The sequence below is a fragment of the Schistocerca americana genome, chromosome 3 (assembly GCF_021461395.2).
Source record: "Schistocerca americana isolate TAMUIC-IGC-003095 chromosome 3, iqSchAmer2.1, whole genome shotgun sequence".
NCBI classification, from domain to species: domain Eukaryota; kingdom Metazoa; phylum Arthropoda; class Insecta; order Orthoptera; family Acrididae; genus Schistocerca; species Schistocerca americana.
This window is the reverse complement of record NC_060121.1, coordinates 572,523,135-572,536,213: the sequence shown is the minus strand read 5'-3', so window position 1 is coordinate 572,536,213 and position 13,079 is coordinate 572,523,135. Positions and strand designations below refer to the sequence as shown.

Here is a 13,079-nt window from a genome sequence, read left to right as displayed (position 1 = left end):
CCGATGTGATCGATATTAATGACGGATTAGAAAATCACCCCACGTGTGCAAATCTGCATAGATTAAGAGAAAAAAATTGCTCCCCCTGTGGCATCAGTTAAGGTAATTCGGTGAACCAAAGGTCGTCTCTATCAGCAATGAAATTCTCTTGTATAATTTTGGAACATTTGAAGCCATCTGACTTTACTTCCGGAGGGCATTCTATACAGTTACTTCCTGTAGTAGTGAACGAGGTACTAGCTTACAGAATACCTCATCAACTAAGTAACTGCACACAGAACTTCCCATCAGAGAGAAGTGTACGGACTACCCTAAAACGGTTGTAACCGTCAGATACATAAGCACCTTCCGGAGTACGAGTACCATAAAAGAGTGTTATAAGAGAGTTACTTTTAGCTATTTAACAATTTAAGAACAAGGCGAGCTCTTAATCGTCCGTGACTCTTCCAAAAACATGAAAAAGTTTTTCAGAGACCTCTACCGATGATAAATATTTATTGCTGTATTAAAAGTATTAAATAAAGGAACATGTTCGATACAAAAATCGCATTTCCAGTTTACAGTGGTAATACAGAAAATATATAACAAACGTACTGAGGTTCTTGTGTACAGAATTTTCAAGTGATCTAACTATCCTAAGGAGAAACACGATAAATGTAGCCCATCCCCTTATCTACTAATGTTTTCGTCCCCCATCGAACAACAATTTTGGTCATCAATTCAATGCATACTTGTGGCATATACGAACACAACGAAACTCTACTTCAGTTAATCAAAACGACTCGGGAAAGATGATAAACTCTGCGCCGAGTGTATCGGAATATAGCATGAAACTTTTTCTGCAAAATTGGATACTGAATCGGTGAGGAAAGACATCATTCATGTATTGAATATTAGCTACTTGTTTGGCGTCTTCTGACCGAAAAACAACGGGTCTTCCGCGATTTTGGTGCACGTAGTGAACTTTCCGCACATGGCATACTGAGATTAGAAAGTACAACAGACTCCGGAGAAATACCTGAGAATTTTACAAAAATAGTCCGCAACCTACAACAGAAAACTTTCTTTCAAAATATGACAATACGGAAAAAATCTACAATCCCGTTTTTCATTCGTGAAGCATCTTTGCTTTCCCTTCGCCGCACCAAGGAGGAGGGGGTACTGTGTGCCAACCTTTTGAAAATATTGTAATGTAGTCATTTACATTAAATTTCAAAATTTTGAAAAAAAGTTTGATTATTTTTAATGAATTCTTCTAGCAGATTCCATAATTTTTTTCTGTTAAATTTAACCCAAAAATGTATGTCGTAGTAGTAAATGTCACTTTCCTCCGTGTAAGTCATATTGAGTATTCTATGTTCAAGACATTACTTAGATACTTAGACATCAAAATCTTAACGAATGTTACCTTTTTAAACATTTTTATGCTGGCTTAAAATAACCTTCGCCTCCCACCCCTCTCGCCTCCCCCTGCCGGTCGGTAGTGTACATTATTAAAGTGCGTTGATATCGCTAAGAATGTGCTAAAAGATATTTTCATGCTCTGGAACCTGTTCATAATTCATTATCTCTTCATAGCGGGCATGACGTATCTCACTGTGGTAATGTAGCTTATGGATAATGCGTTGGGACTGCTAGGGATAAGGAAAACTTACAGTAGCTCCAACTGTTGTAGCTTGAGCGTTTTCAATTTAAAAAATCAGGAGATTCAACTATAGCTTACATATCCCTGCAGAACTAAAGATTCGTTCCAGGTTTAATGTTTGTTACGTTTTAGGTTGTTAACTAAGTGGTTGTCGTAAAATTGTCTGAAACTAATCAAAAGTCGAGCTTCGGATTGAAGAAAGCCAGCCGCCATCACTAAAGATTCCTTTGAAAAGTTGCGAAAGCCTTGTGCGTAAATAAACACGTCTGATAATGAATTGACATTATGGTACGGCACAACTTCTAGTCTAATACGTGCGTGTGTTTTTGTGGGACCATTTTTGATCGATGCCCAACTGTTTTCATAAGTACGAAGTTACGTAACTACACGCTTAGCTGACTTAGTCGCCAGAATCCCTATTCCCTACACTGAAATCGACTTGGAACTCATACACCGGCACAGGAATCCTTTGTAAACAACTTTCCGTTATTTTGCGCTTTTCATTGTCTAATAAAAACAGTTATATCCAACAACATATGGTTGCCTGTTCGGGTAGGACATCAGTTTTGTTAGCTTTATGGAAATGGTTGTGAATTACCTACAACCCTTCCTAGTTTCGATATTGTCGAAATGCACAGCATCGGGTATCGTTCCCGACCTCACTATTGCGAACTTTTACGAAAGGTAGTTTCGTTTCCTAAGTATCATCGTTAAACATAGGCGTCGGATTTGTCACATTTTGTAATACACGACACACGTATCATCCCATGTAGGCTTTCACGGCCGGCGTCTTCATCAGTAAACACTTCCGGGCTAAGTTGCCGTGGTCGGTCTGTAGAACTTCTTCTCCCTGACGTTTCGTTCTCAACTACGGAGAACATCTTCCGAAGTGAGTCGACTCACTTCGGAAGATGTTCTCCGTAGTTGAGAACGAAACGTCAGGGAGAAGAAGTTCTACAGATCGACCACGGCAACTTAGCCCGGAAGTGTTTACTGATGACACGACACACGTGTTAGGAATAAAGCACCATTAATAGAGTTCCCAGGACTGCTACACTTACCACTATGAAGAAATTGCTAATTGTGGAATACATACCTTTAATTAATACTAAAATGTTTGGTATTAATGTGAGATCACTCATTCTTTTCTACATGCACATATCCGTACGTTAATGAATATTTTCTCACTGCTGGCCTATGTTAACCTTTTCATCTCTCGATACCCAACGTTGACAACGTCTACAGCAGTGCCTTCTACGTATTAAGGTGTTCATCTCCCATTACTTCATTACTTACAAGACAACGTTAAGTAACCCTGAAGACTGAACTATGATCAGCCTAAGTTTTATTCCTTATAGCAAAGGCTTTCTTACTTATGTTCTTTCTTTCTACGTATTATGATAGCATAGGTTATCGGTATTCTTTAAGCAACATATATCAGTATATTTCAGTTTCCTACTTCTGATGTCACATCACACGAAAATGTGATGAAAAATTAGAGCTAAATGAATTTCAACTGAAATACAATATTTGACGATGTCAAATTTACGTCTATGAAACTTCCTTTCTTGTTGTATCACTTCCTCAATGCTGCATAAAATTCTGTAACACTTTTCTGCGTGTCTCCATCTTTGTTTCACTTAACACATAATTCTTTGTTAAGCATTTCAACCATTCCAGTCACGTGTTATAAGTTTTTGTTACCTTTATCCAAACGGACTGTGTCATTGCTGACATTAAAGTTTTTCATTAATGTGTGCCTTTGTATATATACACTAATTTTAGTTTCAGTCTTTCCGTTTCTTATTCGACGTTGCAAGTAAATAATTTTTACAATTAGCCACAATTCTTCTCATAGCCTTCTTTAACATACTGTTATCTATTTCTTTTGTTATTTTTATATTTTTCACTTCGTGTTTAAGGACGCTGTAAATACCACGCATGTCTTTGCCATTTATCCCAACTGGGAATAACTTTGTCGATGTATTAGTATTGTATAAGTCTTCGCTAGACCATCGGATCTCACTTTTACCTGTTAGAAAAACATTTCCGACAAACAATAAGTGCACATTTTAAAATTTGTGTAAAACATATACGAGGCAGAGAAAATTATGCGGGCGAATATTTACAATAAGTACTTCTGTTACGACATTATGTTCGATCAGTAACGGCTCAGTGATTCCAAGTAGCTTACGTTAGTTCAAATCAGTCTTTTAATTTTTATTCACATTTTGCCCTTCCATCTTCCTTCTGTGAAGCAAAGACAGTTTATTTGTCGTATTTATTTCTATCCTTTCAGTTGTTCGAAGACTTCGCATGGTCTGATCCCAACGACGCTATGATAAAGAAAGTCGTCGAGGTCTCTAACTTGACACTTTATTTCTATATATTCGACTACAGAGGAGACATCGTTCTCACAAATCCATGGGGTGAGTAAAATAATCACTGTGCTACCTGATGATATCGATAATGTCACTATTATTTCTGTTTTCGCTTGGCAGACTTTAAAAAACTGAAGATAATTTTCAATAATTGTAAGCGGTTTAACCACCACAAGCTGCCGCTGCTACTGCCACCGCTACAGCAGAGGTCGTCCTGAATTGCACGCTTGCTTCCGCTACACGCGGCCCGTGAAGGAGGTTCGAATAAAAGTGCACGGAAGAGAACGAAACCTTTTTGATGGAATCTTCACAGCACGGCAGCCGGCCAGTATGCTGATGTCTCCACGGTTCACGCTCTTGACCTGTAGAGTGCTACTGTGAAGAAAGAAGAACAGTGTTCGACGACTAATACGCCGCAGGGCTTCAAAAAACAGTATACACTAGGCAATTGCAGATGACGTAAAATGACGTGTAGAACGAAACCAGATCGTCTACTGAAACGTTTGTGTCGATCGGATATCATCGACAGAAACGAGACGCCGCTCAGCACTACGTAAACCTAGTCAGTGTCCCATTATAATCTGGCTGACTGTGATGTAGAGTCAGCACCAAAAGACGCTACGCAACTGCAGATCACAACCAAGCTTCCCGACGTTACGTTGTGACAATTTGCTTGTAACCTCTGCCCAGATTGCCCCTGCTATAATTCGACTGTCCGTCAGGACCAGTCAAACAATCCTATGGTCCCCTCGTAGTGTAGTCCTTTCGCAGGGAACCGTGCAATGTCTTCTTGACACGGTGTCGTCCTTAGATCTCGCTCCCAGTCGTTTTGCAGTCACTGTACTGCAGCCAACAATCTCTGCGAGCTGTCGTTATGATGCTCCTACATTCTTTTGGAGAATGACTCGACGTTAGGACAAAGACAGTATTGCTCCTGTGACAGACCCCAGGAGTCAGGAAGAGAGAGACCAGCACCCTACCCAACAACAGCCCTGGGCATCGGACGCTGTGCTGTCATACTCTCACAAATCCTGAATGATGCGCAGCACGACGTAAGATGAGATGATGGAGAACTCGCGCACCTTAAAGCCCAGCGTCATGAGGCTGATCGCGGACTGTGTTCCCCTCTAATTGGAGGTCGCCGATGAATAGGTGACACTCTGAACGCCGGGACGCAGGTCGAGGGCGGCACGCCTGATGGACGGCGTGTTGTACTTTTGGGCGTCTACTATGCAGGCCTGGGCGTCTTTGATCACAACGATGTGAGGCTTTCGGAGTCCTTCCGGTGTTCGAAGACGGGGCTCCACCGAGACGTCGAAGCCCCTTTGCACGAGTCCTCGCGCGACGTACTTCACAACAGAGTCGTGACATTACACGACAATGTCCGCAATCCTGGATGACGTGGTCGACGGTATCGTCGGCTCTGCCGTCCGCACGGCATCGGTTGTCAGCCGCGAGCCGGCGTCTACACCGCGCCTTGGAGGGCAAGGCGTTGATGCAGGCGCGGATGGCGTTGATGAAGCTGCGCCCGGAGAGGAGACACGGCTATAGGCGACCCACTGGTGCTACCCCGGATGGCGGCGCACTCGGAGAGGGTCGCACCATCGAAGGCGACGTGTAGACGGGCCGCCCACAATTCCTCGAACTGCTCTGAGGTCGTGAGGAGATGGTCTTCCCACATCAAGTGCCGCTCGATTGCCGCGACGTCAAACTGCACCTCGCGCAGGCCTGCATCGTCTGCAGCTGGCCCCATCCTCTGCAGCGTCAGGAGTCTGACCCGCCGTGGGGCTAGGCTCATCCAGTGGGGTGGTGGAATGCCAAGGCCCCCGGGGGCTACAGGAGAGTGGAAGTAGTCCAAGGGTGTGTCCTCTGGGAGGCGGAACCGTCTCCTGACGTCTGCACGCCTCGCAGCGTCCGCGGCGTTGAAGGCACTTATCCAGGTGCGACTGAGGGCCAGCCCATGATACAGGTCCGGCAGCAGCACGTGGACGAGGGCAAGGAGGCGCTGTTGCGGCTTCAGGCGTGCCCGGGTGACGATGGCGGCGATGGTGGAACAAGCACCAACCAGAAGAGGAGAACTGCAGCCCCAGGTAGCGGAAGGTCTCACCCATGCGTAGGGCTGGCATGGTGGCGTTGCCAGCTGTGAAGGTGATGGAATCATCTACCTTCACCTTCTTCTCGTGGCCAGAGGCCACTAAGGCAGGGACGAAACACTTCCACAAGTTGATATGCAGCCCCAAATGTGCGAGGGGTGCCATGGCTCAGCCTATGAGGAATTGCAGGCCCCTCTTCGTCGATGCAGACAGCTGGACATCATCAGTGAGGACCGCATCATTGATTCTGCGACCTAAAATCCGGAATCCTGTGTGGGAAGGCAGGGTGTTAAGCATTATGTCATGGCCTTGTTGAAAGGGAGGGTAGAGAGAGGGTTCCCTTGACGGACGCCCCTTGACGGATGCCCTTTGACTGCTGCACGACCACGCTCACGCCGCCACCATCCGTTACGTTATCACCCTCTTGCTGCCTCTGTAGCTTTCAACGTAGTCGGCAAATTCGCTCGGGAGCCCATGCGATTTCAGAACGGTGCGTAGGGTAGCATGGTCTAGCAAGTCGAACACCTTAGATACGTCGAGAGACACAACAAAGACAGAATGGCAGGAGCGGACTGCGTCGATGAGAGCCTAGTCCAAGATGAACGTGTTTTCCAGCGTTCCACCCCGAGGGATGAAGGTCCACTGATGTACATCTACAGCACACAGACGCATCAGGCGTGAGGTTAGACCATTATGGAAGTACTCAGCATACAGTAATGGGATAAAAGTCAGTGGTGCAACCGTTTTGGGGAGTAAGGTGTTCCAGGCAAGGAGGAGGGGGCGAGGGAGTGCTCGTGCAAGAAGGATGAGATTCATTATCTTAACCATCATATTGCTTGGCGGGCGGCGTCCAGGCTTGGCGCAGAGCTTGTAACGCCGGAAATGCATATCCTCCTATTTCCATCTATTGTACTATTATTTTTTTCCTTGTTTTGTTACCTCAAGATATGACATTTCTGTCTCTTTATATATTGTAATTGTTTTACTGTTTGTATATATATATATATTTATGCACTTATGTCGATGTATAATTGGTTTGTTGTGTAAAGAGTATTTGTATTTTTACGCTGGGTGTTGCCTAGGGAAAACTGCTATCGAACGATTACATCGATAGGTCGTGTGAAGAATCAAAGTTTGTAGGATCTTTGGTAGTGTTAACTCTGCCGCGTGGAGCGCGGGCGGAACAGTGAGAGTCTGGCGGGAGTAGCGAGTGGAGCAGGTGTTGTGTGACGCTCCCGCGAGTTGCCGCGCTTTCGGGGTTTGGCAGCATGTAATTGCGCTCGACTCGCGATGATAGTTTCTGACATGGTGTCGCGGACGGGAAGCATTAGCTAGCGCACATCAAGAGCCCGTTTCGCCTGGTGACCGTGTCGAGAAGAAGGCGCGCCAACATCCAGCTTCTGCAACAGCGACGGCCGACAATGAGTGACTGTCGCCACCTCCTCGATCGACGGCTTCAAACCTTCAATCAACCAACAAGGAAGACTAAAAGCACGTAAAGTTTCAGAACTGTATGGCAGACCTCAGCTTTTCAAATTGTTCCATTTGCCTCGCAAAATTACGCAACTTAGCATGAACCTTTGTTGCTCATTGTCCCAATTGCATTGCCAAGCAGGGTCCCTTCCTTTTCCGAAATGAACCCGAGTGTCGTTGAGGGAAGTGGAAACGCTTGCGACAACCACTTGCCAAGTGATTACGAGGGTGTCGGAATTAGAAAGGAAACTTGACGAAAAACAGAGCTATGTGCCAATCTGTGCACATAGTTCGGAGTTGTTGACGAAATAGGAGCGGTTCGACCCCTTGAAAAAAGGCGGTATACACCCGACGGATTTCATTAAAAATTGTGAAAGAGTTTTACCCAGATCATGGACTAATGAGAGAAAAATTAATGCGGTTATTGATGTGCTGGCTGGTGATGCCAAGCGTTGGGGCTTAAACCTCGACATTACGAACCTGACTTTTGACGAGTTTAAAAATTTGTTTCTGGCTGAATACTGGTCAGAGCAAAAACAGCAAAGTGTCTGGCGCGAATTTGTCGTATCGAGGCCTTTCGATGCGAATTCGCGCGGTTCGATGAGGGAGTTTTGTGAGGGCTGGATCCGCAAGTTGGAATATTTGCGTGATCGCCGCTCGGAATCCGAAATAGTCTGGGAACTCTACAAAAAGCTTCCAGATGATACAAAACGCTACGTAGGAAGCAATTACAGAACAATAAATGATTTCCTGGAAAGAGTGGAGGACGAGGACAATTGGCGCAATAATCACGACAGTGGTAGAGGCCGTGGTAACAACAACGGGTACCACAGCAACCACAACAACGATAACCATGGGAATAATGCATACCGCAACTATGGCAGCAATAACAATAATGGTTCGGACCGTAATAACAATCGATACAATGCAAATAATAACAGGAATAACGGAAACCAGTATCATACTAGCGTGATACGGGCTTCGCGCAATAGTAATAACGTCAGAGGGTGTGATAAGCCGCCGCAGCAGTATCCGGGGAGAGTATCTGCTGGGACGAGACAGGGAAACCATTAGCCGCGCCGGTGAGGGGCCGACCGGGCGTGGAGAAATTTTGGCGGCCCAATAACAGGAGAAAACCCAGGTGTCGTCGTTATGAAAATTCCGTATGGAATAATCAACGGCGGGAGAGTGTGCCAGTGTTAGGAGAAAGGAGTGCGCCCACAAGTAGTAGATCAGCTGTATACACGGCAGTAGAAAATACATTCGCTGTCAGTGAGAACAATTTAAGTAGTGTTCCGGAAATCGATCATAAAGTGGCAGCTGTAATACCCACAGCGGAACTGGAGATTGAGTTTAAGAATGATTCGCAATTGTTGAGAGAAGATCAGATGTCGGATAAAACGTCCGTCATTGAGCGAGGGGATGCAGAGAGGGATGAGGTCTGGTTAAGGCAGTTCGGTCGCTTATACGACGAACTAAGAGATTATAGGGGTCTGTATGGGAGAAGTGTTTATGGGGAGCGCGTGCAGTATTTGCCGCGTCTCGTCCCACAGGAAGATAGTATTTGTGAAGTGATGGAAAGTTCTGGCCCTAACCGGCAGACTTTACCAGAAATAGTTGATGTTAATGGGGAGCACGAGCAAGATTCGTCGTGTTTCGTCCTGCAGGAGTTAGATGTTGAAGTAGTAACGGAAAGTTCTGGCCCTAACCGGCAGACTTTACCGAAAGTTATAGTGGTAGAAGTAGCCGACCCATCCGACGCAAACCTCCAGTGTAAACATTGCGAGAGTATTAAGGAGAAAGATTACGAAAATTTTAGTGATAGCCGGACACGGTTGGTAGAAAAGCACATAGATTACAGCGTGTATGAGGTTAGAGCTGACATTATACAGTCAGACGATAGCAGTGTGGGTTGCGCAGATCCAGAGGAAGTAATTTCAGATGCTACTGGGCACATTCCTCCAGGTAGATTGGCAGATGAGATCAATCTGACCAAAGTGGAATCAACGAAGGTGACAATTAGTGAATTGATAGCAAAGCAACACTCACTAGTTGACGAGTTACAGGAAAAGGTTTCGGTATTGGAGGCGAAGCTAGAGACTAAGCCTCAGGACAAACGTGTTGAAATTAAAACTGTATGTGAACAGAGACTGAAAAAGCCGCCAGATAAACCGGATTTAGGATCAAAGCCGGATGGTTTTTTCTGGAATGACCTGGATATAGACGAGGATTTACTGTGGGAAAATAAAGAAACAGTCGAGGACAAGTGTAGACAGATAGTAGTGTCTGTTAATATGCACGACCTACAACTAAACGTGTTGATTGACACCGGTGCAGAATTGAGTGCTGTATCTGGGAAAATATTTGAGTTACTGAAAGACAGACCTGGCATCGTAGTTATGCCAGTAACAGGAGTGAAAATTATCGGTGCTACTGGGAAGGCCAGTAAACCGGTCACAAAACAGATTTTTGTCAACTTCGAGATATGTGGGGCACGATTTGAACAAGAGTTTGTCGTCGTGCCAGACTTAACTACGGAAGTAATTATCGGGTTAGATTGGCTATTAAAGTACCGTGCAGTGATTAGCTGCGAAAGCAAAACTTTGACATGTACGTCCCAAGATAAAACAATAGTAGTTAGTTTTGACGAGGCAGGAGACGGTGTGCATAGGCAATACCAGCCTATACACATTGTTAACTGGCCGGATGACATTGACGTAGGAATGAGTTTGAACTGCCATAACATGAGGAATTTCGGCATTGACAAAAGTGTAGAAAGTGAATTGGAAGAGATAATCAAATTCCCTCCACGGATTAACATTAGTATTGGTGTGAAAAAAGATCGTTTGCGAGAAGTAATGAAGCTAAAAGCCGATGCTCGCATACGTCGTCATGACGCTAAAGCGCGTTTTGCTAAGTTTGCAATCGGAGACTTAGTACTTGTAAAAGCTCATGAGAAATCGAGCGAGATAGACCATGAAAACTCTAAATTTAAGTTTGTTTATAATGGACCATATAAAGTCATTGGTATGCCTCACACAAATGCTTACGGAATATTGTAGACTTGAAATTGTACCAACCTAGGATCGATTAATACCACACAATGGGTAATTTGTACAATATGTAAATATAGAGTGTAAGATTTAAGGTTTGCTAGATTGCCATGCTTTTGACTGACCAAGGTCATTAAAGAAGTTGTAATTAATAAGTAATTAATTTTGACTAAATGATTTAAGAGAAAGTGATTATTTATCAATTGAAAAATCCAAGCTGCTAGTTTAAGTTTTCAGCTGAGTCACAGTAGATTAAGCAATGTAAATATGATTTTGTAACTAGCTGTAAGATTTCATGAATATGTGTTTTACTAGTCATTGCCGATGGACTTAGACGGTGTTTTAAGTTTCAGGCTAGTACATGCGTGTGATGATGGACAGTGTTGAGTTATCCACTGTGATAGAATTAATGGACTCCTTGAGATTATTCGGGAGTGAGTTTTACAGAAAGAATTCAGTGAAACGGACGTTCTGGAAATGCCGTTACAAGGGCGAGAGAGATCAAGCGTGCCGCACAGGCGGGCGCAACAATACTGGCGGGGCGGTGCCGCTGTTGGCTCTTGGGCCGCTGTCGGCATTCTTTGTACTTGCGAGTACGGAAGGCGGAATTGTTTTTCTTCCTGGACAGCTGAAAGAATTCTACTGTCAATATTTATGTTTTTTTCGATCTGATGTGTGTTATTTTCTTGTTTAGCGTTTAATGGACTCCCATGACGAGAATATTAATTATGAAAGGGTTATGTAAAAATGTGTATTCTATGTAATTAATTATTAATTTGCGTATTTTGATCTACCTGTTTTTATGACCATGTACTCTGATTAATTTTGTAAATAGTATTCCATTTCTTGATACTGTTGGGAATTTTGACAATTTTAGAATGGCTAAACCATTTTCTATGTTTTCTATGAATTTTAATATGTTGTCAACCTGTTTTATTTTGATCAAGATGACAGAGTGGAATACGATTAGGAGTGTCTCCACTCAATTATTATCGTCTAAAAATTGGTTTATGGTTAATTAGGCGAATGCTAAATTTTGTTGATGTTTTGAGCATATGCATTTCCGCTGTTTCTTTTTTGGGACATTTTCTGAGTCTGTTTACGTTACACGAACATCCTCAGACAATGTGGGGCACGTGTAACGCCGGAAATGCATATCCTCCTATTTCCATCTATTGTACTATTATTTTTTTCCTTGTTTTGTTACCTCAAGATATGACATTTCTGTCTCTTTATATATTGTAATTGTTTTACTGTTTGTATTTATATATTTATGCACTTATGTCGATGTATAATTGGTTTGTTGTGTAAAGAGTATTTGTATTTTTACGCTGGGTCTTGCCTAGGGAAAACTGCTATCGAACGATTACATCGATAGGTCGTGTGAAGAATCAAAGTTTGTAGGATCTTTGGTAGTGTTAACTCTGCCGCGTGGAGCGCGGGCGGAACAGTGAGAGTCTGGCGGGAGTAGCGAGTGGAGCAGGTGTTGTGTGACGCTCCCGCGAGTTGCCGCGCTTTCGGGGTTTGGCAGCATGTAATTGCGCTCGACTCGCGATGATAGTTTCTGACATGGTGTCGCGGACGGGAAGCATTAGCTAGCGCACATCAAGAGCCCGTTTCGCCTGGTGACCGTGTCGAGAAGAAGGCGCGCCAACATCCAGCTTCTGCAACAGCGACGGCCGACAATGAGTGACTGTTCGCCACCTCCTCGATCGACGGCTTCAAACCTTCAATCAACCAACAAGGAAGACTAAAAGCACGTAAAGTTTCAGAACTGTACGGCAGACCTCAGCTTTTCAAATTGTTCCATTTGCCTCGCAAAATTACAGCAACTTAGCATGAACCTTTGTTGCTCATTGTCCCAATTGCATTGCCAAGCAGGGTCCCTTCCTTTTCCGAAATGAACCCGAGTGTCGTTGAAATTCAAACGCCAGCATAATTCCATTTCACTGCTTTAACTTCAAAGTTCAGTTAAAGTCTCAGAGCTGGCTACAATATTCAGATTACACATGCACGAATTAAGAGTGCGAGCTTTGTTACCGTATTTTAGCTTACCTGTGACTGCAGCTCAGCTTGGTACGTACTAAATTTTACTATTGTTAATTGTTCAGAATCGTTTAATTCAAGTTCAAAGTTAAATCTCTTATTTCTAAATTGCGTAGATTCAAGTAGTTTTTGAAATGATTGTTGAGGTAATCCAAGACTAACCGTATTTTACTGAATTTCGATGTGCTTCAGAAAGAAAGCTCACTATTAACTTCAGTCACTAAATTAACTTTCGATTTTCCGGTTATTAATTCTTTTGCTAAATTAAGTCAGGGTGTAGCGAAATTTATTACTTCTGACAAACTTTCAGTTTTCACACTACACGTGTCAACCTTCAGTTGCCACGCTTCTAGTGTTAATTATATGTGTAATAACCTTTCTTTTTCAG

The 13,079-nt window shown here is 43.6% G+C and overlaps 1 protein-coding gene across 1 annotated transcript in view; it reads left to right on the top strand.

The window, feature by feature from the left end:
* LOC124606230 (acetylcholinesterase-like) overlaps nt 1–13,079 on the top strand; it is a 176,200-nt gene that overhangs the window by 140,508 nt on the left and 22,613 nt on the right. Inside the window, exon 8 of the mRNA XM_047138206.1 lies at nt 3,945–4,074. Within this exon, the coding sequence (XP_046994162.1) occupies nt 3,945–4,074 (130 nt within the window). The remainder of the gene's footprint in view (nt 1–3,944; nt 4,075–13,079) is intronic.